At 41.9% G+C, this 26,115-nt stretch overlaps 1 protein-coding gene across 4 annotated transcripts in view; it reads right to left on the bottom strand.

Moving 5' to 3' along the window:
- LOC126092425 (ATP-binding cassette sub-family G member 1-like) overlaps positions 1-26,115 on the bottom strand; it is a 325,835-nt gene that overhangs the window by 52,795 nt on the left and 246,925 nt on the right. For 3 of the 4 annotated variants that reach the window (XM_049908016.1, XM_049908018.1, XM_049908020.1), the window contains one exon: positions 6,970-7,150. In XM_049908016.1, the coding sequence (XP_049763973.1) occupies positions 6,970-7,150 (181 nt within the window). Of the gene's footprint in view, positions 1-6,969; positions 7,151-18,850; positions 18,933-26,115 lie in introns of those variants that run through there. The other variant, XM_049908019.1, reaches the window with a different exon arrangement.

The following is a 26,115-nucleotide window of genomic DNA, read 5'->3' as shown; positions in this document are numbered from 1 at the left end:
AGAGTACATATTAAATTAAATGTGTATCAGCTACAATGTGTGTATAAGCACTGTGTGACAAAGTGGCCTTTGAATGCGCTCAAAACACTATGAGATGTCTGAACCACAACTTTATTATTCCTCTATGCCTTAAGGCCTCAACCTATGCTATTATCAAATACTATAGAAAATACAAATACAAAAATTGAATCAATATAAATACATAATAGGTTACTTTTTCACAGTGTTCGATTTGTGCTTTTACGAGTAGGGGGAATGTCTTAGGGGGTTAGTATAGTTATATATGTTACTAGCTTGGACCATGGCGTTACCCATGGTTAAACAGTTATTTATAAATAGATGTTAATGCCGAAACTCACTATTCACGCATAAGCACGATCAGAAAAGCCATCCCTTGTTATATCTTTAAAAGTACATTATAGGTAAAGCCTATTTACAAAATCATCTACATACAGGTATATGAGGGGAATCCAAAAAGTAAATGTACATTTATGAAAAGCTGTACTTATTCTGATGATAGAAAACTGAAACATGCGTTATTTTTCTATGTAACCTCCCTGGACTTCAATGCAATTTTCCTGACATTTTACGAGTTTTTTTATTTCATCAGAAAATACGTTTATCGGTTGCATCTGTAACCAATTTTGCACTGCAGCAGTGATGTCTTCATCGCTTTCAAATCTTCTTCCCTGTAGTGCTTCCATTAAGGATCCAAACATGTAAAAATCACTTGGAGCCAGGTCTGGACTGTATGGTGGATGTTCCAGCACCTCGAATCTCAACTTCTTTATTGGCTGTCCGTTTGGCAGAATGTGGGCGAGCATTATCTTTCTGCAGGATGACACCTCTTCACAGTTTTCCACGATGTATGGATCTGATTGCAGGTTTTAGTTTCGTACGCAACACATCACATCCACCATACAATACAGACCTGGCTGTAAAGCCTCGTTTATGCTGGGGCGACATCTCTCAACATTGTGGCATGCTACGGAAATGTTTCGCGCGTCGGCTTGTCATTTAGTTCTAAATGTTTTGAAATGCTTACCTACTACATAACACTTTTTCAAAATTAATAAGCAAACATATTAATAGTATTAATAGTACGACTGTATTAAAAACTTTCAGTGTTCGGCTCCACAAATTTAAATTATATGTAAAGTTTTACTCCAGTGCATGGGAAATAAACATCCCAGGTTGGGATGCATAAACTAAAACCAGAGGAGGGGATGGTCTCATGCAGAGGGGGGGAAATCCCCCCATCCCCCCCCCTGCAAATCGCACACTGCTTTTTCATGATTAAATGGAAACATGATACAGAAAGTAAAATATAGTATAAAGCTTACCAAATACTTAATGTCATTATTAAGAGCCAGTAGAAACTTACTCAAATGGATACATGGTATCTAGTCAACATTCCTTAACAATAGACAAGTGCAAACTACCTTCAAGGATCAAAAATGATACCAGTGGGATAAACTGCTAGGAGGCACTAGGGTCATGGTGTAATGAAACAATTGTGACTTAACCTGTTTCATTGCATGAATAATTGCATTAATGAAGATTACATAAAATTTATCATATAATTTTACAAAAATAATTTTTAAATGCTAGTTGTAAAATTCAGTGATTGCATGTATTGCTATGTCTACTATTAAGAGTACAATTTATTAAAACAGGAAACCAATGACTAACATTATAAAAGTAAGGCATGGCTGAAACCAAAATTTCTTCCCTAGACACAAACTCTGAAAACTCCATACATCAGTTTAACTGATAGTAAATTAACAACTACCTAGTATAAAAGTGGTGTGAAATTGATAAATAACAATAATGAAACACCACACTTATGCAACGTAACATAATTGGTTTAAGTTTCCATTTGTTACATATTTTCAGTACCATGGAATCTGAGCTACTTCTGAAATATTAAAAAGTAAACATATAATGAAACATATGCTGGAATTATATGTATCATATGGTAAATTATTAAGTAGAATAATACAAAGGTAGGCTGAGATGAGGGAGGATAAAGAAGGAGCTTAATGGAAAAAATATGGGAAACAAGACTGAAACTGGTCTATGTTTAAAATAACATTTCTTGGACTGTCTGTAGTCCTATGACTACAAAATTGCTTTTTATACAGGCTATACATAAAGTCCGGGAACACTTTCAATTATTTATTGCACAAGAACTAAACATTGTATAGATACCGTACATATTGCATTTTGAAGATAAACTCTGCAAGGGTTACAAACATTCGATATGTGAACCATGAGTGACCTGGCAGACGTCAATACGGTAATCGAATTCTTGGCATACCCATCCCACCATTGCATCTTTGACCATGGCAGTTGCTTCCCATATTCTCTCCCAGAGCTCTGCCACATCATGTGGTAGAGGCGATACATACACCAGATCTTTAATCTGTCCCCACAGAAAAAACTCACATGGAGTGAGATCTGGTGATCAGGGAGGCCATTTCATGAAACAGCTGTCCCCTTCTGTAGCACAGCCTATCCATCACTGCTGCAGCTCCGTGGTCAGGTACCCACAAACTTCACATTGAAAATGGGGTGGAGTCCCATCCTGCTGGAAGATGAATGTTATTGGTGTGATTTCAAGTGCACAGGATGCACGATGCACTGATTTCTTCGGCCTCCTTATGAATGTCTCTCGTACACGCTCCACATTCACTTCACTCACAGTGGGAAGTCTGCTTCTCTTTGCTGGGCACTCATTGTAACGAATTTGTTGTGCCAGTGGTAAATGGCCTTCCTTGTTGGTGGCTTGTTACTGTACTTGGTTCTAAACATCCACTGAACTGCTGTAGCACACTCGGTTTTGTCGAACTCCAACACACAGAAAGCTCGCTCCTCACCTGAACTCGCCATGTTTGGACTAGCACCGACTATTGGCAAGTTACCAAACTACACTGTGGCAGTGTACATGAAAAATTACTTTCAGGGTTTCTCTTCAAAATGATGTATGTATGATATCTCTACAGTGTTTAGTTCTTGTGCAATAAATAATTGAAAGTGTTCCAAGACTTTATGTACACCCTGTATTATAAAAATAACACTATTTTTCCTGATCAAAATATAATATTTTCAAAGCATTGTAAAATGTGTATAATAGCAATGTTAAATGGAGCTTTATGCCATACAGCAACAAGCACTATGTAGTAGCTTATAAAGATACATCAATCAGTGACCAAGACAAGTCTGTGGTGTGAGGCATATAGTGAAATACTTAAGCTGCATTTGTACCATGTACAGTCTAGTCACAGGGAAAAGCTACACAAAGATGCATAAAATTTACAATAAAATATGGAATGGTATTAAGTGTAAACAGAATACTGTGTGACGGCGAAATGTAGTATGGTAAGTTGCCATCCAGCAAGACCTGAGCTGTCAGCAAAAATGTATTTACAATATGAAAGATATCAGTATTTTAAAGTCTACCTATTTTGGTTATTTCCATTCAGTTATCATAATGGTAAATTAAACTGAATTTTATTCGATCCTGCAGGATAACAATGCAAACTGTAAATGTACATGTAATATAGGATGCATAAAAAATAGAAGACTTTCATTATCACTTATTTTCTAAGGAGTAGCCATATTGAGTATTCTCTCTAACGACATTGATTGCAAAGAAATGTTAACCAAACAAATAGATTTTTCCAAAAATTGGTTTTCCAGTTATGGTTGATTCGGGGGTGGGAACCAAACAGTAAGATTGTCGGTGCCATTGGATTACGGAAGAATGGGGAGGAAATCGGCCATGCCTTTTCCCAGTAACCATCCCAGTATTTACTTGAAGCGATTTAAGGAAATCATGGAAAACCTAATTCAGGATGGTTGGACCTGGGTTTGAACCATCGTCCTCCCGAATGTGAGTGCTGTGTGCTAACCACTGCGCCACCTTGCTTGATTTCAGTTATGTGTTGTGACACCAACTTCTAGGCCAAATAACCAGCATCAAGAAAGTATTTACCAAACCGATCCTTGTCAAACTAGACATGTGTAAATGTTGGTGTGTATGAATAATGTTTCTCTTTCCTTCTTATTAAACCGTAATACATTACATGTGGAATATCCATTAATAGTGATCCACAGATATGTTGTTGTATCCTACAACTCATTATATTGTCCTATTTTTTAAAGAAATCACTCAGAATCTTTATGTGATCTATTACTTATGATCTACAACTCATAATTACACCTCTTCTTATCTTTGTGTCTAATTATAACTTAGATATATGTAAATTAATGTAATGCAAATGATGTGCAGGTAATAAAATATATGTTTTAACTCATTCTACAACCTTGCATCTACATGTGCTTGTGGATTCATGAAATATGTTACAAAATAAAAATAAACGATATCCGAGTGCATATTATACCACACAGATCAATTCTCCTAAACTCTGAAGCTTGTTCATTTTTTTTTTTTTTTTTTTTTTATTTCATGGTTCGTTACTTTTTATTTAACTTATTTCTTCTGTCTTCTATTACACTGGATGTATTGTTAATGTTTTGTTTGCTAACTTATGGTGCTCCAACTTGCACCCTACCTCCCCCATCATGTTTGTCTGATGTCATTCTGAAAAAGGAACCTGTTCGTGCAAAAGCTATGTCATCATTCAGTGTTTTGGACATGGAGTACCACTGGCAACAATGTCTTTGTTATTTTAAGGTTAAAAAAGTGTAATTTATGATTATAAACCTCTATTTCAAAACCTTTCAGCTAATTATTCGCTGTTAGAAGAAGCGCAAGCTTAATGACTGCAGATGCAGTAGCCCAATAGAAAGTCAGGAAGAATGGGAAATTTGGAATTTCTTCGTTTTTTACTTTTATTAAACATCAAAAAAATTTTAAAAGTTAGTTTTTTTGTTGAAAGAATTTTAAATGAATTGCTGCGAGATTACAGCCAACAAAAATATTTAAAACTAAAGTCAAAATCTAAACAAAAGACGTGTCTCGCCCCCCACCCCCCCCAGGGCTGAGTGGTTAGCACAGCAGAATGCCAGAATGCCACGCCAAGGGGCCCAGGTTTGATTCCCAGCTAATTCAGGAGATTTTCTCCACTCAGGGACTGGGTGTTGTGTTGTCCTCATCATCCTTTCATCCCACCTCCAAGTAATTGCCCTCGGAAACCGAACTTCCCTGAATGGGGGAGTCCCAGCCCACAATGTCATATGCTCATTTCCATAAACAAAAGACATAAGCACACCTTCTTTTACCACAGCATATTAATTATGAAGGATAGCTCTTGAATATTTCTGTTAGATTAACTATTCTACAGAGAGCTGACGAAAGTCTTGAGATAGAGATATGCACATATACAGATGGCTCTAATATCATATAATATCATCAAGGTTTAAAACAGTAGCGCATTGGTGGAGCTGCCATTTGTACTCAGGTGATTCATGAGAAAAGATTTCTGATGTGGTTATGGACACATGATGAGAATTAAGATACTTTGAATGTGGAATGGTCGTTGGAACTAGATGCATGGGACATTACATTTCAAAAATTATTAGCAAATTCAGCATTCCAAGACCACAGTGTCAAGAGTGTCCCAAGAATACCAAATTTCAGGCATTACCTTGGACCACAGACACAGTGGCCTTCACTTAATGACCTAGAGCAGCGGCATTTGTGTAGAATTGTCAGTGTTCAAAGACAAGCAGCACTGAAATAACCACAGAAATCAATGTGGGATGTACAACGAACATATCCCTTAAGACAATGTGGGGAAATTTTGCAATAATGGTCTATGGCAGCAGACGACCAACTTGTGTGCCTTTGCTAACAGCACGACATCACCTGCAGTGCTTCTCCTAGGCTCGCAACCATACTGGTTGGACCCTAGATCACTGGAAAACTATGGTCTGGTCAGATGAGTCCTGATTTTAGTCGATAAGAGCTGATTCTAGGATTCAAGTGTGGCGTGCAGAAACCACAAAGCAATAGAGTTATCAACAAGGCACCGTGCAAGCTGGTGGTGGCTCTGTAAAGGTGTGGTCTGGGTTACATGGAATGGACTGGATCTTCTGATCCAACTGAACCAATCACTGACTGGAATGGTTATGGTCAAATACTTGGAGACCATTTGTAGCCATTCATGGACTTCATATTCCCAAACAATTATGGAATTTTTATGGATGACAAATGTGCCATGTCACTGGGCCCCAGTTTTTCATGATTGATTTGAAGAACATTCTGAACGGTTTGAGTGAATGATTTGGCCAGCCAGATCACTTGACATGAACCCCATCAAACATTTACGGGTCAAATCAATAGGTCAGTTCATGCAGAAAATCCTGCACCAGTAACGCTTTTACAATTATGGATGGCTATAGAGGCAGCATGGGCAAGTACTTCTGCAGGGGACTTCCAACAATTTGTTGAGTTCATGCCGTGTCAAGTAGCTGCACTATGCTCAGCAAAAGGAGGTCCAGCACAATATCAGGAGGTATCCCATGACTTTTGTCACGTCAATTTGAAGCACAAAAGAGTACACATTGACAGTTTCATCTGCAGAAGGCTGATTTTAGATTCAACATTCTTGGTGTGACATCCTATCCACTTCCCCATAATTATTCTTAGACCACTGTATAAACACTTAAGATTCAGTTAAATTAAAACAAGAAATATAGAAAAAAATTTGACTAACCATCATTACCTCATAACATTATCCATGTGTCATTTAATTACAGTAACTGTAGTTCACTTCTGTCACAGTGCCCTCTATTAAAGATTGTTAAATACTCTGAAGATGGAAGATTCATGTTCAAAAACTAATTGCCTTTAGCAAAGGATATTGTGGTATAGGTAAACTACATTCACTGATATTTCAAATAAAATTCATTTTTCTCTTTATTCACACTTCTAAGTGGGGTTTAATATGTAGTCCTCATTAACACACACTTCAATAAAAAGAAACTAAAGTGATTGTTTACCTTATCATGTTTACGATGATGATCAGGAATTTTCAGATTAGCAGCAAAGGTCATGGCCTCACTTACTGACAAGTGTGGCTGCAATTTGTCATCTTGCATGATGTAACAGGACATACTTTGGAATTCATGTGGGTCTCGTTGCAGGCCATTTACAAGTAAGTCACCAGTTACACCCCTCCTCCTGAAAAATTTTCATCACATGAAACATATTACAATGTAAGTATTGCGAGTGCAAAAAGAATTTGTCAGTTAAGTGTGACAGGAAGTTCTTGAACTTCAGATATGATGACATATTTGCATACAAAAAACACAACTGTCCAATATAAGTGGCTAAAGAAAGTGTCATAGATGGAAATAAAATAGCTTATTATTGATGAAGTTAATGGTATGTTCAGGATAGTAGATATTCATTTTATCTGTAGGAGTAATTGAAAGCAACAGATCCAACTAGTCTGGTAGTGCAGATGAAGACACTCTAGAGAGAATATCCTGTTGCACTTTATCAAAGACTGTCATTGAAATGTACCATGGAACACAGAAATGGAGATAATTGAAATGCATTTAGTATATCCTAACCTTATCTTATAATGACTATACATAATTCTTGGTCACTTATAGCAGAATGTTCAGACTATATTTTCACAAATTAGAAGTGCAAACAGCAGAGTCTCAGTAGTGTAATTTGGTTCGTCAACCATTTGAAATAAGTTCTTTAATACAACTAAGCCATAAGAATACAAGTGTTGAATTATGGAGCTAGACTATGAAAGAGTTTCAGTGAGAGATAACACAAATTAAGATGGTGTTTTTGTATCACTGGGCATATTATCAGGTAGAAGGAAAAAAAAGAGGATCCAGTTGTTTGGAATATTAACATGGCATAAGCAGTATGAATGATTCATATTCAGATTTTCATATTTATTCATCAACCACTGATCAAGGATATGATTTGGGTATGGTATTAATATTATATCATAATGGGATTTTATGTTGAAATTACAAATTATGTTTAGATTTAAAATTTAAAATTACTTGTTAGGTTTAGGATACCACATTTTTATAAAATTCTTCTACCACATAAAAAAGCTATTGATTTATAGGTTCTGTGCATGCCTTTTATAGGAATTGTATGGTAGGTCTCAACAGGTCTCTCAGTATCAAGGTCAACCTGTTTTACAGCTTTATGCTAGTATATTTAAAACTATCTTATGACTTAATTAATCTAGTATATTCTAAAACTATCTCATTTATGTTCCTTATTCCACAATTGCAAATACAATTTCTTCTTCTTTTTCTTGTGTCTTTGTCCCTCATTGGCACAAGGTCAGCATGATTACTTACATATTTGGCATTATTAATTTAAGAGGTGGCCAGATGCCCTTCCTGTTGCCACTCCATTAACCCCCCCATGACAAAACATGTGTAACCCACCTCTATGCATTTAGGGTTATTTATGAGGAAGTGAGCAAAGTTTTTTAAATGTTTGCAAATTTTGTTGCTGAGAAGGGACTTGGGTACCAGACCAGCATTCACCTAGTGGGGTGTAAGGAACTGCCTGAAAACCCCATCTGGTCTTGCCAGCATGCTTAATCAACTGCACAAATTCGATATGGGGTCGGTGCACATTCCCATCCTGGAAGCGATGCTTTAACACACACAGCTACCCAGACGGGTAATCATAGATAGAACTATGGCTGCTTTTTCACTGTGAAGCGACTGGGTGGTTTACTATAGAGAGAAGGTATTTTTCTTTCTTTGAAATGTGGCCAGCATGCCTCTCTCTTTTGGAATGCTTGAACTGTTTGCTTCCCTCCCCTCACCTCCTCCTTGCCCTCCCCCCCCCCCCCCCCCCCCACCCCCCACCCACGTAAGTACTGTTCTTGCACCAGAGGAGTTGCCTGATAGGACATTTTCACAAGTTAAGTGAGAGAGCAAGAAAGCATAATATATGCACAACTGCTGTGTGTGTGTGGATCCTATTTCAGTTGTGATCATTTATCATAATAGTCTTCTGCACTCAAAACAGCACATGTTCTGACGACTTCCTTGGCAGGCAATACAAGAAAAATACAATGTCTCACAGCATATATTTGGAAATGTTTTCACAGTGAGGTAATAGAGGATATGGTCAATGACATAGTACCTTAAGATTTTATTCCTCAACACCATTTTCAAATTATCCAAAATGTTACTCACACACCAAACCGACTTTCGAATTATATAGTTTGTGATCTGCTTAATTCACTCTGATCTGTTTGATAGTTCTCTGCCTAAAATGGAGCAATGTACGAATGAACTGATTATAAATTATATTAACAACTGGAACAATTTCACATACAGGGGACCAGATTGTGGATAATTATGTCAAACACTTTACACATAAATGACCTTTTTATGGCTGGTAAATTAGTGGCTTACTGTCACCAATCAAGAGAAGCAGTTTGGTGTGCTGCTTTGGTCCTCAATTATTTCTCTGTCACACAGTCACAGCTGTATAAATAAACGAACCATTCCAAAATTCAGCTAAAGTGATTAATGGCAACTCCAGGAAAACTAAACCAACAGGAGTGATGACATTTAAGCCTCGTGTCAAGTAATAGTGATTAACTGCCTAAATCACTGTGTCAGCTTGTTCAGTTACGTGATCACGTATTTTCACTGATTTATACATTCATTCATTCATTTGTAAGTCCAATAGTGTATAGTAGGAGACACTAATGTAAGTTGGTCATTTCTGTCACAATAAAAGGAAACAAAATCTTTTTTTTTTTTTTAAGAACAGTGTTACAACTGCTGTGTTATTTCTCACACAGGATCAATATAATAAAAACATTTCAAGGTCCTAGCACAATCATGAGAAGGGTACATTTATTTTTAATTGAATCAAAATGGAAATTCCTTTGTGAACACTATAAAATTGCAAAGAGAAGAATGTCTGGCCAGTACCTACCTTTAGGAGATCAGTTTCCCTTATTGCCAAGAGATACATTTAACAGTGAAAACACTAATGCCAGATTTTGGAAACATTAGTTTCTTCCTGGGGGAAGAAAGAGAGATAAGTTGGTGTAGGTTAGAAAGGAGCAGCAGGGAACTCAGATTTCAGGATGAGAGGGAGCCACCTGTTTCAGATTGGGCTTAAGTGACCTGCCCCTGCTTTCTAAGGTTCCTCAACCTATCTACCTAAACTCATTTCTCCTAGACAAATCCTTCTACTTTATCAACGAATTTCTACTTAAAAATTGGTAGCTCTTACAAAAGAAAAAAATATCATTTGGTTTTTAAGTATAGTGGCATAAGTAAGATTAAAAAATGATGTCTCATCAATGTTAACACTATAGTCTGATTAAAATTACTTGAAAGCTGACACTTAATGCACTGGAGCTGGTTTCTTCCAATCAGAGTGCTCTGTCACATACAAACCATTCGCCGTTGCCAAACTACCTCAACAATTGGCCATTTCCCATCAAACTCCTAGTCCAGCATTCTTTCTTGATGTGTTCTGATTCAGAATCATGGGTCTGGCACTTTTATTTCATATTTCATCACACAAAAAATGATGCCAGTGAAATAAATGCACTTAATACACAGCAATAACCAGATACTAATGGATACTTCCACACGAGATGCGATTCATCATCACGTACACAAGTTATCATAATCTCACAGATCAGGTTGACGAATAAGTATGAAAATCTGAATATGACATTGCACGAAGCCATTTCAGGCAACTGCAACCACACACTGCAACAGGCAGTTACGAAATAATTATAAGAAAGCATAAAAACTGACAAGTAGAAAAACCTGATGATAAATATTATGAATATTTGCCACACACTCAACTGCTGCTCCTGTTTAACATGTATTTGAAATCTCATAATGTCCACAAGTTTTGAAATACAGCTAAAAATATCACTATTTAAAAATAAAATTTAAAACAAGTTAGATCGAAACCTGATAAGTCTCTAAGTTAATGGCTACTAACAGTGTACCGCAGTTTTAAACAATCAAATAAAAGCTATAAAGTTCAGCTTGAATCACAAAATAACAAAGAGATTTAAACTGGAAAGTTTTTACTTTGAAATGATTAATAGAAAACATAAGAAATTTAATATGAACACTCATGTAAGTTTTATAACCATTAGGTAATGTTTCAAGAGCTAAGCCCTGGATAGTACCTGATTTGTGACATCTTACTGCAGCAATTCCTAATCCTTATCATAACTCATAAAGGTAGATAATTGCAGTGGATTATAAAAGACAATGTCTTGATCACATAATACTTCATTAAAACTGTAGTAGCCACCAGAAAGATCGCGGGAGGCGCACATTGGCACGGCGCGTCACGAACGGTAGTCGCCGCCAGTAGAGTCCCGTCCACCAGAGGGCACGCGAGAATTCGGACACGACCTCTGCCGGCGTAACAACAAGAACAACAACAACAACTCCGGCAGGACAGGCCGTGCGCAGTCAGTCAACATCGGGCATGCCTAGGACACAGTCCCGGTCTACGCTAAGTGAAGTGCGACGTAACGTGAACAGTGTTACTACACAATTGGCGACGAGTAGGGTCGTTCTTTCGCGTGTTGCGTCGTTGTTCCGGTTTCGCAGTTTCTCCACGGCATGGAGGATTTGTTGCGGGTTTTGGTTGCGCAGCAGACGGAGCTCATGGCCACCATGAAACAAGTGCTTCCGGCGTTGCTCTCCGCGCCGTCTGCTCCGGCGCAGTTCCCTCCTCCCTTTCCCCCGTATGACGAGACGGCAGAGGATTGGGACGCATATGAACATCGCCTTCGGCAGCATTTCCAGGCGTTTCATGTTGCCGATGCGGAGGTATGTCGTGCTCTCTTCTTGTCTTGGATATCTCCCTCGCTGTATCAAGTTTTGCGGCAGCTGGCGCCGTTGCAGGAACCCTCGTCCTTGTCGTTTGACGCATTGTGTTCATTGCTGTCTTCATATTATCGCCGCCGCACCCATGTTGTGGCGGCTAGGGTCGAGTTCTATCAATGCAAGAAACAGCCCCATCAGTCTTACCGGGCGTGGGCCGCTACCCTGCACGGTCTTAGTCGCAAGTGTCATTTTGTCACGGAGCAGTCGCGGGAGTCGTATGCCCATGTTATGGTCCGCGACGTCATTGTTCGTTCGGCCCCTGATCGGGAGGTCCGGCAACGGGCCCTGCAGTTAGAAGACCCTTCCCTCGAGGAAGTCCTGTCCATTGCTCAATCGTATGAAGTCTCTCACGCAGCAGGTCAACAGCTGGAGGCGTGGTGCGACGTCGCGGAGGTTCAGGGCGGCGCGGCCGCGTCCACTGTGTCCGGGGTGGACGACGTGCGAGCGGTACAATCCGGCCGTTACGGCCGCTCCCGCGCGGCGCGTAAACAGAATTCCGGCCGCCGGCCCCTGTTGCCGTCCTGTGCGTCGTGCTATATACATCACGATCGGTCAAAGTGCCCCCAGCGTTGGGCCGTTTGTCGCAAATGTCATAAAAACGGTCACATTGCTAAAGTTTGCCGCTCAGCCTCAAAGGAATCGAAGGAAGCAAGTACAGAGGACATGGACGTTGACATTCAGGAAGTTTCATCGGGCCAGACTCCCGTCGCATCGGCACGCAAACTCTTTATCGAGGTGTCGGTTCGGTCGCGCCGGTTACAACTGCAGGTAGATACGGGCGCGGCAGTTTCGTTGTTGAATGCACAAACGTATTCCGACCTTGGATCGCCCCCGTTGGCGCCAGTTTACCGGCGTCTACGCGGTTATGGTAAACAGTTCATTCCCCTCCTGGGTCAATTCACTACCGATGTGACTTACAAATCAGTCACTCGGCCTATTACTTTTATTGTTGTCAGTGATGCGAGCTCCGCTAACCTTTTTGGCCTGGATGCCTTTCAAGCTTTCGGTTTTTCTATCGCTGACACCATACAGTTGGTCTCCGAAGACGTTCCCTATCACTCATTGGAATCTTTGATCTCAGACTTTCCAGATATTTTTGAGGAGGGCCTGGGGCGTGTTTCAGATTTTGAAGCTCACTTAACGTTGAAGGCGTCTGCTCGCCCGCGTTTTCTACGCGCGAGGCAGATCCCCTTGGCTCTCCGCCCTCAGGTAAAGGAAGAGCTCGACCGGCTGACAGCCCTGGGGGTCGTTCTTCCCATTTCTTCCAGTGAGTGGGCTTCGCCCCTCGTTATTGTCAAGAAGCCCTCGGGAAAATTACGTCTTTGTGGCGATTTTAAGGCCACCATTAATTCCCAATTGGTGGTGGACACCTATCCTTTGCCTCATGCTGATGAATTGTTCTCCGCCGTGGCGGGAGGCCACTATTTTTCGGAAATTGATCTGTCAGAGGCTTATCATCAGATACCACTTGATGAGGACTCCAAACGGCTGGCAGTCGTCAACACCCCGTTTGGCCTTTACCAATACCAGCGGTTGGCTTTTGGGATATCCAGTGCCCCGGCGATATTCCAGCGTTATCTGGAGCATGTCACGTCGACAATCCCTCATTGTATTAATTACCTGGATGACATCATTGTCACAGGCCGCAGCACGACGGACCACTTGCACAACCTTCGCACCCTCTTTCTCAAATTCAGGTCTGTGGGCTTGCGTTGCAACCTGCATAAGTCAACCTTCTTCCAACCGTCCATTGAGTATGTGGGCTACACCATATCTCGGCACGGCATCCAGCCACTAGGAAGTTTGGTCCAAGGTATCGTCAACCTTCCTCGGCCCACTTCGCTGAAGGAGTTACAAGCTTTTTTAGGCAAGATAGCCTATTCCCACCGGTTCATTCCCAGGGCTTCCACTATAGCCCACCCCCTGTACTGCCTTCTGCACAAGGGTGTTCCTTTTGATTGGTCACCTGCATGCGAGCGAGCGTTCACCTCGTTGAAGGGCCTCCTCACGTCAGCCCCTTGTTTGGCTACTTTTGATCCCCATAAGCCGTTGGTCCTGGCTACGGATGCTTCGCAGTATGGGGTGGGGGCGGTCCTGGCCCATCGCAACGCAGATGGTTCCGAGCAACCACTGGCGTTTGCGTCGAAAACGCTTAGTCCCGCGCAGGCCCATTACTCCCAGGTGGAAAAAGAGGCTTTGGCCATTGTCTACGCTGTTACCAAGTTTCACCCTTTCTTGTATGGCACGAAGTTTCAGTTAATCACTGACCATAAGCCGTTACTATCGTTATTTGGCCCCGCCTCTCAGATTCCGGATAGGGCAGCCCACAGACTCCAGCGCTGGGCCTTGTTCCTCTCTAAGTACCATTATGACATTCGTTTTCGCCCTACAGGCCAGCATGCCAACGCCGACGCTCTTTCCCGTCTTCCGGTGGGCCCGGACCCTACATTTGATCGAGAGGAGATTATGTGTTTTCATTTGGATGTGGCGTCCCGCCAAGCGGTTGATGGCTTCCCGATCACTAGTTCTCGAGTCGCCAGGGAAACGGCGGCTGACCCGGTTCTCCGGCAAGTAGTTCGCCTCATTCAGCAGGGGTGGTCGTCCCGCCCTCCGGGCCGGGCCTCGGACCCTCTTCGTAATTATTTTCTTCTACGAGACCGTCTCTCAGTCTTGGAAGGAGTTCTCCTTCTGGCTACCGATGATACAGCTCCTCGCATGGTTGTTCCTGCAAGTTTACGAAGGGAGGTCCTCAAGTTATTACATGCGGGGCACTGGGGTGTTTCCCGTACTAAAACCTTGGCTCGCAGACATGTGTACTGGCCTGGTATTGACAGAGAAATTGAGCACTTGGTGGCCGCCTGTTCCCAGTGTGCGAGCCAACAATCATCTCCCAGGGCAGCGTTCTCTTCATGGCCGCCAGCAACCCAGGCGTGGGAACGTGTTCACATCGATTTTGCGGGCCCGTTTCTCAATGGCTTTTGGCTCATTGTCATTGATGCTTATTCCCGATTCCCATATGTGGTTCGCTGCTCCTCAACCACTTCAGAAGTTGCAATCCAGGCACTAGCAAAAATCTTTTCTGTGGAAGGTCTGCCAATCACCCTGGTCTCGGACAATGGACCGCAGTTTCTTTCGCAGACCTTCCAGGATTTTTGTAGGCGCTTTGGTATTCGGCACGTTTGCTCTCCCCCCTTCCATCCACAATCGAATGGGGAAGCTGAGCGCATGGTGCGCACCTTTAAGACACAGATGAAAAAGTATGTGCACGAATTTCCTGCAGAGGAAGCATTGACGTTTTTCTTGACGGCATACCGGACCACACCAATGGGAGACCGCAGCCCTGCAGAGCTCCTCCATGGGCGTCAACCTAGGACTCTGCTGCACCTCCTCCAGCCTGGTCCTCGCCAGTCTTCACAAAACGGAGTACCTGGCTTTCCACTGGGTATGTCAGTCTGGGCCCGTGGGTTTGGTCGCAATCCACATTGGATACCGGCGGTGGTCCTGCACCGCCATGGCCGCCGGCTCTATACCTTGCAGGCGGGGGACCGGGTGGTACGTCGTCACCAAAATCAGCTCCGTCCACGTTCGGGCACCCACCCTCCGACCTCTCGGACACCGGCTTCCCCATTGCCGGCACCTGTATTGGTTTCACAGGGGACGTTCCCTCCTCTCCCCGCTGTGACTCTGCCACACTGCGATGGTTCTCAGCCTTGGCAGCCTCCAGTGGCTCCAGCACCGGCATCGCCGTCATTCGAGATGCCCCAGCGAGAGCCGGCCCCCCTAGCCGGCCCGGTTTCGCAGGGGGCTAGTTCCCCTGTGGTTGTCCCTTCCCCTTCGTCCCCACCACTAGGTCTTGCCCCTCCTGAGGTGGAACAGGATCCAGACTTCGACAGCTTGTCACCTGTGCTGTCCCGGGCTCCGGTTGTGGGACGACGGGGGCCTCTTCGTGTGGGTCACTTCCAGCCGTATTCGAAGGTTCCGGCTCGAGGGTTGGCAGATCCCCTCGACTCCGGCCATCCAATGGATGTGGAGGTCATCGCTCCTGCCCGACGCTCCACCTTCCGACGCAGTGGATCACAGTGGCTTCACCCCCCGAAGGAGGAGGAGTGTAGTAGCCACCAGAAAGATCGCGGGAGGCGCACATTGGTACGGCGCGTCACGAACGGTAGTCGCCGCCAGTAGAGTCCCGTCCACCAGAGGGCACGCGAGAATTCGGACACGACCTCTGCCGGCGTAACAACAAGAACAACAACAACAACTCCGGCAGGACAGGCCGTGCGCAGTCAGTCAACATCGGGCATGCCTAGGACACAGTCCCGGTCTACGCTAAGTGAAGTGCGACGTAACGTGAACAGTGTTACTACAAAAACTGATTAATAATTTTAGTAATAAAATGTTTTGTGACCAAGATATTGGCTTTTATAATACAGTAGGCCTACGGTACAATACAAAAGTCACTGGTCTCCTGTCAAAGTACAAAGACTTCAGTTTGCATAAATTGCAATATCAGAGTCGTTTCTTTTCAGTCAGACGCCGCACACATTTATTGGCAAAGAGCTCTAGGAAACTTCTGTACTGTCACTGAGTTGATAGATTTTGATGAACCCTGTGACAACATAGTGGCAAACACTAAGGCGGAAAAACACTCAAGCACTAATACACCAGGACCTTTCAGACTACAATGGTTTGACACAACTTTCATTTGTGAGATAGTATCCACAAATTCACAAAATTAGAATTCTGTGGGCAAATGGTTATGAATCCATTGTAATACCTTTCCATTCAATGTGCCAACTGGCTGTGAACTGAGTGGTTTGGTTTGTTGATGATGATCATATTCCCAATGTCATGTTTTCAAGAGTTTACAGTGTTGTGATGGCTGACTTGAAAAAGCAGTGTGTTTGTGTAAGGCTTTGTTTTAAACTTCCCACAAGCACTGCAGAAACACACCAAATGTTGAAGCAAAGTTTTGGAGTCAACACATTAGGCCAGACCCAGAATTATGACAGGTATAAGTATATCACAAATGGGCGAACTTCAACTTATGACGGCAATCATACTGTTGGGGTGTCAACAGGAACCACACCAAAAATGTTGAGAAAGTGTGAAATCTGATTCTGCAAGCTCATAGACAGACTGCCCAAGACCTCTGCAGTACCTTGGGAACATATTATGGATGTAATATTTCAGAAGAATTGAACATGAGAAAGATTGCGGAGAAATTTGTGCTATGACTGCTTCCACATGGACAGAAGTAACACTGTGAGGAAGTCTGCAGAGAACTTCAAACAACTATTTCAAGACATTCCAAACTTTCTTGCAAAGACTGTCACTGGTGACGAAAGCTGGGTTGACCCTGATGCTGAGACTAATCGGCAATCATTGCAATACAACAGTCCTTCTTCACCTAGACCAAAAAAAGTTTGCCAATTGTAACAGAAGTGGCTTATTAAAGACTGGGTACTCCACTAGACCTATTACAATTCACAACTGCACACGGCTTACATTTTTCAGGAATTATTTACTAAAACCAAGAAGACAGTTATTCTCAACACGCCATACCCACCAGACTTAGCTTAATGTGACTTCTTCCTGTTCCCTAAGATGAAAATCAAGTCAAAGGGGCAAAGATTCGAGAAGAATCACATAGGGTGCTAAATACTAACAAAGAAAGCCTTCCAGAATGCACTTCCAAAATGGGAGAAATGTGGGGATCAGTGTATTTACTTCACAGGGACAGTCGATATTTCTTCCTGTGTTGTCCATGTTTTACTGCTGACGCCCTGCTTCATCCCACGCTTCGGTGTGGGTGAGCACATATTTTTCCATGATTGTTCCCCGTGTTTTATGTTCCGTTTGATGTAAATGTTCTGAGTTTTTTTCTTGACACCCGTCTCACTATGATACTGAACGGGCGCTGAAGACTTTGCTGTCGTGCGCCCACAAGACCCTTCTACTACTACTACTAATATCCAGGTAAGATGTAATAACTTTATTTATCTAATATATTTCAGGAACTTTTGGACATGACCTTCTACTTTTAATCAAAAAGTAAATAAGATTATTAATTTAATTTTGCTATATTAGATACATATATAATTTTTGTAATTTGGTTATGTTATCGTTCATAAAACTGCTACTAATACTGTTGTACCCTCCTGTGTGAAATTTACTCTGGTGTCAGCTTTCAGTCGCAGTGGACTATCCTTTCTGCTGCAAAAAATAATCCAGTCACTTACATAGTTGCTACAGTCTAATGTTTTATTCTACTACATCTCTGACTGTTTAGTTACCATGTGCTATTAAAGTAGCAGCTACTACAGACCGTTAAAACATTGTGTACAAATGTAATGTCTTTTCTCAATAATATTGTTATCTACATAGTTCGCATTAGTGAAAAAAACATTATTAGTCCAAGATTACAACCATTTTTTTCAATAAGTCCCATACCGACCAGCCATAGTATGTGGCCCATCTGCATGTAGATCATATGATGATGGATCATTTCCCACAATAGAAGCCAACTGATCTCTTAAAGGGAATTTTATCTTTTGTGTCATATAGTCCCAACCTCTTTTTCATAACATGCCACTGGTTCCAGCGACCACAAAGCTGCTGTGCTTCTGTTTTGTGTTCTGGTTTCATTAGCTGGTCTTCCAATTCTGTACTAACATATTTGTTGCACCGTTCCCCTTCCCCTCTTTAATGCTGAACAAGTCATACTTATATATTTAAAAACTGTGCCAGCTTTAATAAGCGAACTGTCAAAGGTCTCTCCAATTCTGATTGAGTCATAGATATTTTTACACTTTAGAGGAATGGTCATCAAACATTTTGGTGACATCTAGGGTCTAAATTAGTACCTTACATTAATTGTTACGGGAATTGCAATATGAGACATGACCACAAATTTTACTACGTTATTTTCCCATTACTCATTGTAGTGTATTACAAGTCTTAATTTGATTTCATATTACTTGTTACAAACATTTACCACATTTGGAGATGATTGTATGTATAACGCACATTCACGAACACATGTTGCTTCCTTTTGACATTTGCACCACTGCAGCTGATTGGTGCTGTTTGCGCACTCTCATTGAGTTGTCAGCATTGGAAGACAAAAAATAAAATATTCCTTCTCTCATTTTTATCAGCATTTCAGTGACCGCTCCACATACGACTCTGGCCCCTGACGTAAGCTCACGGTCAAATTTACCAACGTCAGTTAAAATTAACCACATCTTAAAATACTAATGTCTCTGCAAGTATTTTTGTTCGTTACTGGTTTAGAAAAATACACTCTTTAGAAGCCCTTAACGTTAGTTGAAGCTTTTGGATTCAGCTATTAGTTGTTAGAAGCAGTATTACTGTAAAATACTGCTGATATCCGCGGGCCACACGAAACTCTTGATCCGGGCCACATGTAGCCCACACGCAACATACGGCCCTTGGGCCGCAGATTGACGACCATTGTTCTAAAAGTCTGCCTGACACTCCTTGCTATATCCTAACTAGGAGGCGCTCCCAGAGAGCTTGATATTGTGTGTTCGGTTCATCAGTCAGTATTTGCCGCTAATCCTTTGGCTGTCCTACATCAGCTTCTACATTTTACTATATTCGTGTCCTATACCTTTTTATAAAAGAATAGAAAAGCGAAAATTGTGGTGCGCAGTACATATTATTTGGCTCAATAATTTTATATTTTGAGGGCTGTGCACAGCAAATGTAAAACTAAGAACAACATAATCAAAGTGAAGAGAGAGCGTTAAATCTGTTTCGTCGAGTACCGTCAAAATAACCCTCAATACAGTTATAAAGCGAAACTAAAAAGCGGCTTCGTAAGGAAGCTTCATTAGTAGTTTTGATTTGGCTCTAATGAATGACGTTAAGACAGTTTAAAAACTGCAGACAATGAAGGTTTTAAGGATAGAGCAAAGCTGGCATGGAATTCAGACAGTGTAACAAGACGTTCATATATTCCTCTACTATGTGCAACGTGTAACGAAAATTCAGTGTCCTGGCGACGCTTAACCAAATTGAATAACGTATCATCATGATTACGTTTTTTTTTTTTTTTTTTTAATTCTCAACCAAACCCCACCCGGCGCCGCCAACTTTGAAAGTTCTATGTTTAATAACCTTATTCCAACAAAATGTGATTTTTATTAACAAAGAAAAGTCTTCTTCTGCTGTATGTTGTGTGACTGGATTCGTGATTTCCTGTCAGAAGGGTCACAGTTCGAAATAACTCTTGGAAAGTCATCGAGTAAAACAGAAGTAACATCTGGTATTCCCCAAGAAAGTGTTATACGCCCTCTGTTGTTCCTGGTTTACGTAAATGATTTACGAGACAATCTAAGCAGCCCTCTTAAATTGTTTGCCGATGATGCTGTCATTTACCATCATGGTCAAAACGATTTGCAAAATTATTTAGACCAGATATTTGTATGGTGCAAAAAGTGGCAGTTGACTCTAAATAATGAAAAGTGTGAAGTCACCCACATGAGAACTAAAAAGAGTCCGTTAAATATCAGTCACAAAAACCTATATTCCGTAAACTCAACTAAATACTTAGTGATTCACTATTACGAATCACTTAAACTGAGACGGTTACATTGATAATGTTGTGGGGAAACCAAACCAAAGACTGCGATTTATTGACAGTTGTTGTTGTTGTTGTTGTGGTCTTCAGTCCTGAGACTGGTTTGATGCAGCTCTCCATGCTACTCTATCCTGTGCAAGTTTCTTCATCTCCCAGTACCTACTGCACCCTACATCCTTCTGAATCTATTTAGTGTATTCATCTCTTGGTCTCCCTCTACGATTTTTACCCTCCACGCAGCCCTCCAATACTAAATTGGTGATCCCTTGATGCCTCAGCACATGTCCTACCAACCGATCCTTTCTTCTAGTCAAGGTATGCCACAAATTTCTCTTCCCCCCAATTCTATTCAATACCTCCTCATGTGATCCACCCATCTAACCTTCAGCATTCTTCTGTAGCAACACATTTCGAAAGCTTCTATTCTCTTCTTGTCTAAACTATTTATCGTCCACGTTTCACTTCCATACATGGCTACACTCCATACAAATACTTTCAGAAACGACTTCCTGACACTTAAATTTATACTCGATGTTAATAAATTTCTCTTCTTCAGAAACACTTTCCTTGCCATTGCCAGTCTACATTTTATATCCTCTCTACTTCGACCATCATCAGTTATTTTGCTCCCCAAATAGCAACTACTTTAAGCGTCTCATTTCCTAATCTAATTCCCGCACCACCACCCGATTTAATTCGACTACATTCCATTATCTTCGTTTTGCTTTTGTTGATGTTCATCTTATATCCTCCTTTCAAGACACTGGCCATTCCGTTCAGCTGCTCTTCCAGGTCCTTTGCTGTCTCTGACAGAATTACAATGTCATCGGCGAACCTCAAAGTTCTTATTTCTTCTCCATGGATTTTAATACCTACTCCGAATTTTTCTTTTGTTTCCTTTCCTGCTTGCTCAATATACAGATTGAATAACATCGAGGAGAGGCTACAACCCTGTTTCACTCCCTTTCCAACCACTGCTTCCCTTTCACGCCGCTCGACTCTAAGAGTCATCTGGTTTCTGTACAAATTGTAAATAGCCTTCCGCTCCTTGTACTTTACCCCTGCCCCCTCAGAATTTGAAAGAGAGTATTCCAATCAACATTGTTAAAAGCTTTCTCTAAGTCTACAAACGCTAGAAACGTAGGTTTGCCTTTCGATAATCTATTCTCTAAGATATGTCGTAGGGTCACAGTATTGCCTCACGTGTTCCAACATTTCTACGGAATCCAAACTGATCTTCCCCGATGTCGGCTTCTACCAGTTTTCCCATTCGTCTGTAAAGAATTCGTGTCGGTATTTTGCATCCGTGACATATTAAACTGATAGTTCGGTAATTTTCACATCTGTCAGCACCTGCTTTCTTTGGGACTGGAATTATTATATTATTCTTGAAGTCTGAGGGTATTTCGCCTGTCTCATACATCTTGCTCACCAGATGGTAGAGTTTTGTCAGGACTGGCTCTCCCAAGGCTGTCAGTAGTTCTAATGGAATGTTGTCTACTCCCGGGGCCTTGTTTCGACTTAGGTCTTTCAGTGCTCTGTCAAACTCTTCACGCAGTATCATATCTCCCATTTCATCTCCATCTACATCCTCTTCCATTTCCATAATATTGTCCTCAAGTACATCGCCCTTGTATAGACCCTCTATATACTCCTTCCACCTTTCTGCTTTCCCTTCTTTGCTTAGAACTGGGTTTCCATCTGAGCTCTTGATATTCATGCAAGTGGTTCTTTTTTCTCCAAAGGTCTCTTGATTGGCAGAACACTTAAAAAATTTAACACGTCTACTAAAGAGACGGCTGTACCCTCTTCTGGAGTAATGCTGTGCAGTATGGGATCCGCATCACGTAGAATTGATGGAGGATATCGAAAAACTTCAAAGAAGGACAGCTTGCTTTGTATTAATACGAAATACGAGAGAGAGAGAGAGAGAGAGAGAGAGCCACGGATATGACACAGGTATAGGAGTGGCAGTCATTAAAAGAAAGACCTTTTCGTTGCGGCAGGATCTTCTCACGAAATTTCAGGCACCAACTTTCTCTTCAGAGTGTGAAAATATTTTGTTGTCGCCCACCTGCATTTGGAGAAATGATCAGCATAATAAAATAAGAGAAATTTGAGCTCCCACGGTGAAATTTAAGTGTTGTTCGAAAAGTGGAATGGTAGACAAATGGAAGGTGGTTCTATGAACTCTCCGCCAGACACTTAATAGTGAATTGCAGAATAATGATGTAGATGCAGATACATATGTAGATGACAAGACGATCGAGCCCGTTCTGTAAACCCATTTATGAATGGTTAGGATATCTTTCGGAGTGATACAATTTGAAACAAAATTCAAAAGTACCACGGAACGTATGGAGAGATAAACAGTGTTGAGTCCTTCATAAATTGTAGGTTGTCTGGTTTATTCGCCTTTCGTGATAACGCTTTCACGTATCATTCGAAAAAAATTCCAACAACGCTAGCTTATCGCAGAGACGCTATGTGCATCTCACACCTGCGCCAGAGAAGAGCCTCTCTTGGCGTTCTTATCTGCGACTTAATGGGCCAGTATCTCCTCCGTCACTACAGCAGCCACCTGGCTCCAGAACGCCAAACGCTAATAAACAACAGTTTGCACCGGTACAAGGTCATTGAAACGTGTGTATAATCCACTTCCTCTACGTTCGAAGAAGCTCGTGGACCCATCTCGTCGGTGCAGTTCTCTGTGATAGAAGTTAGCGAGAGATGTGGCGAAAAGTGAAAATCTTTGTAATTATAGGCGTGAAGTGTGATGATGAAGCTACCAGGGAAGGATGATATAAATCTGCACTGCTGGCCACTAAAATTGCAATGACGGAAAGGATAACAAGAAACAAAATTGAACTTATAGTGCGTATACAGTACAGTACAAAAAATACTAAATTTGTACATCAACATCTGCATGGCCTCTCTGAAAATGACACTTAAATGCCTGGCAGAGGGTTCATCGAACCACCTTCACACTAATTCTCTATTATGAATGAAACACACATAGCACTTGTTTTATATTCTACAATATTTATTATTTGTTACAAAATCGGTTTTTGTCTGTTATACAATCATCAGGTACAAAGATAAGTGTATGGTGCAATGAAATTTTGTTGTCATTCATTTCCATGCATGCCAAAAAAGAAAGGGCAAAGTCATGGCATTGCAGTCTATCTTGAGGCTTCATTTGGTGCACACTCAGAATCTTGTAGGGCTACCAGTGTAAAGCGTGTCGCCAAATCTTTTGAACTGTTGACCAAGTGAGAGACAATTCCCATGACACAGCTCGAGCACTGGCTGCGGAATTTGAGACAAGTGTTGCACGGTCGCTAATAGCTACAGCAACTTCTTTAACAACTACCGTGGGAATGGGCCGCCTTCCTCTCCCTGCTGCACCATCTATTTCTCGTCTTTCTTTAAATTTATTGATAATATTTAGCTCATTTATTGACATAGGGCCTATTTGCAGCTGTTTCTGTAGACAATATTCCCGCAATGCAGCGCTGCTACTGCTACCAATCTGATAGAGCAAGTTTACCAGCAGTATGCGGTTTTTCTTCTCAATAGACATTGCGTTTCATACGGAACATGTCAACCCTCTGAACTCGTCACTTGTGCACGAACGACCTCTCGGATTATGTCCCATAAGTGTTCGATGAAATTCATGGCGAGCGACCTGCGTGGCCAAGTCATTTGCTCAAATTGTCCACAAATCAGTTGGGAACAATTGTGGCCAAGTGACGTGTCACATTGTCATCCATAAAAACTGATGTCTATGAATGGCTACAAATGGTCTCCAAGTAGCCGAACATAATCGTTTCTAGTCAATGATCAGTTCAGTTGGACCAGAGGACCCAGTCGATTCCATTATGAAGCCAGACGACCTCGTCCATTCCATTATGGAGCCACCACCATCTTGGACAGTGCCTTGTTGACAACTTGGGTCCATGGCTTCGTGAGGTCTGCGCGGCGCTCGAACCCTACCATCAGCTCTTACCCCCCCAACTGACATCAGGACTCATCCAACCAGGCCACGGTTTTCCAGCCTAGGGCTCAACGGATACGGTCACGAGCCCAGGAGAGGCTGTTAGCGAAGGCCTCGCGTCGGTCGTCTGCTGCCATAGCTCATAACGGCAGATTTCGCCCCACTGTCCAAATGGACACGTTCGTCGTACGTCCCACACTGATTTCTGCGGTTATTTCAAGCAGCGTTTCTTGTCTGTTATCACTGACTACTCTACGCAAACGCCGCTGCTCCCGGTCGTTACGTGAAGGCTATTGGGCACTACGTTATCCATGGTGGGAGGTAAAGCCTGAAATTTGATATTCTCGGCACAATCCTGACGCTGTGGATGCCGAAATACTGAATTACCTAACGACTTCCGAAATGGAATGTCCCATGTGTCTAGCTCCAACCTCCATTCCACGTTCAAAGTCTATTAATTCCCGTCGTGCCCCAAGTGAAGGAAGCGATTAGCATCAGGAGAAACCCCAGGAATGACTGAGCTTTTAACCGTGGACCATTTGCAATCGGGCACGTAATTCACTTAAGAGGCTGAGATACAAGAGTAAAAAGCTTCGCAGCATTTGAGTGAAGAAATCTACTGGTTAACACTGATGAATTGACGTAAGTTGGTGCAACTGTCAAGATAATGGCTTAGAATTCGGGAGGGGCCAACCGCAAACATTGTGAAACGGTTTCTTCAGTAATATCCTTCCTCAGTTTCACTCACACTCGGTGAGGTAACTAGGGATGACACTTGGCGCATGTGCCCTGAACCCTGTTTCCGTATTTTTCTGAAACGAAGTTTCTGGAAAGTTATTCTAAACTTTTCACTACGGTTTTCTTTGGAATGAAAATCATTAATTTATGGTTATTTTAATTAATGGCATAGTGAGAAGTATGTTGTTGCTGTTGTTGCCTTCAGTCCTGAGAATGGTTTGATGCAGCTCTCCATGCTACTCTATCCTGTGCAAGTTTCATCATCTCCCAGTACCTACTGCAACCTACATCCTTCTGAATCTGCTTAGTGTATTCATCTCTTGGTCTCCCTCTATGATTTTTACCCTCCACGCTGCCCTCCAATGCTAAATTTGTGATCCCTTGATGCCTCAGAACATGTCCTACCAACCGGTCCCTTCTTCTTGTCAAGTTGTGCCACAAGGTCCTCTTCTCCCCAATTCTATACAATACCCCCTCATTAGTTACGTGATCTACCCATCTAATCTTCAGCATTCTTCTGTAGCACCACATTTCAAAAGCTTCTATTCTCTTCTTGTCCAAACTATTTATCGTCCATGTTTCACTTCCATACATAGCTACACTCCATACAAATACTTTCAGAAACGACTTCGTGACACTTAAATCTATACTCGATGTATGTGAGAAGTAACAATACAAAAAAAAATGTTTCCCACTGTTTCGTGTCCTACGCAGGGTGAGGTGGAAGTACAGGGGTTTTCGTAAGTACCTCCAGAGTTTCTGAAGAAGACGCCACACAAACTACAAAACATGCAGAAAACACACACACATCAATGGACAGAACTTCTCCAAGTTCGTAACTCACACTAGAAATGCTGAGTATGGACCTCGTTTGTGGCGAACGGCAAAACAGGCGTGCTGCTGATTGACACGAAACCAC

This window comes from Schistocerca cancellata, chromosome 7, assembly GCF_023864275.1.
Source record: "Schistocerca cancellata isolate TAMUIC-IGC-003103 chromosome 7, iqSchCanc2.1, whole genome shotgun sequence".
NCBI classification, from domain to species: domain Eukaryota; kingdom Metazoa; phylum Arthropoda; class Insecta; order Orthoptera; family Acrididae; genus Schistocerca; species Schistocerca cancellata.
The sequence above is the reverse complement of the archived record's forward strand: the minus strand, read 5'-3'. Positions and strand labels throughout refer to the sequence as shown.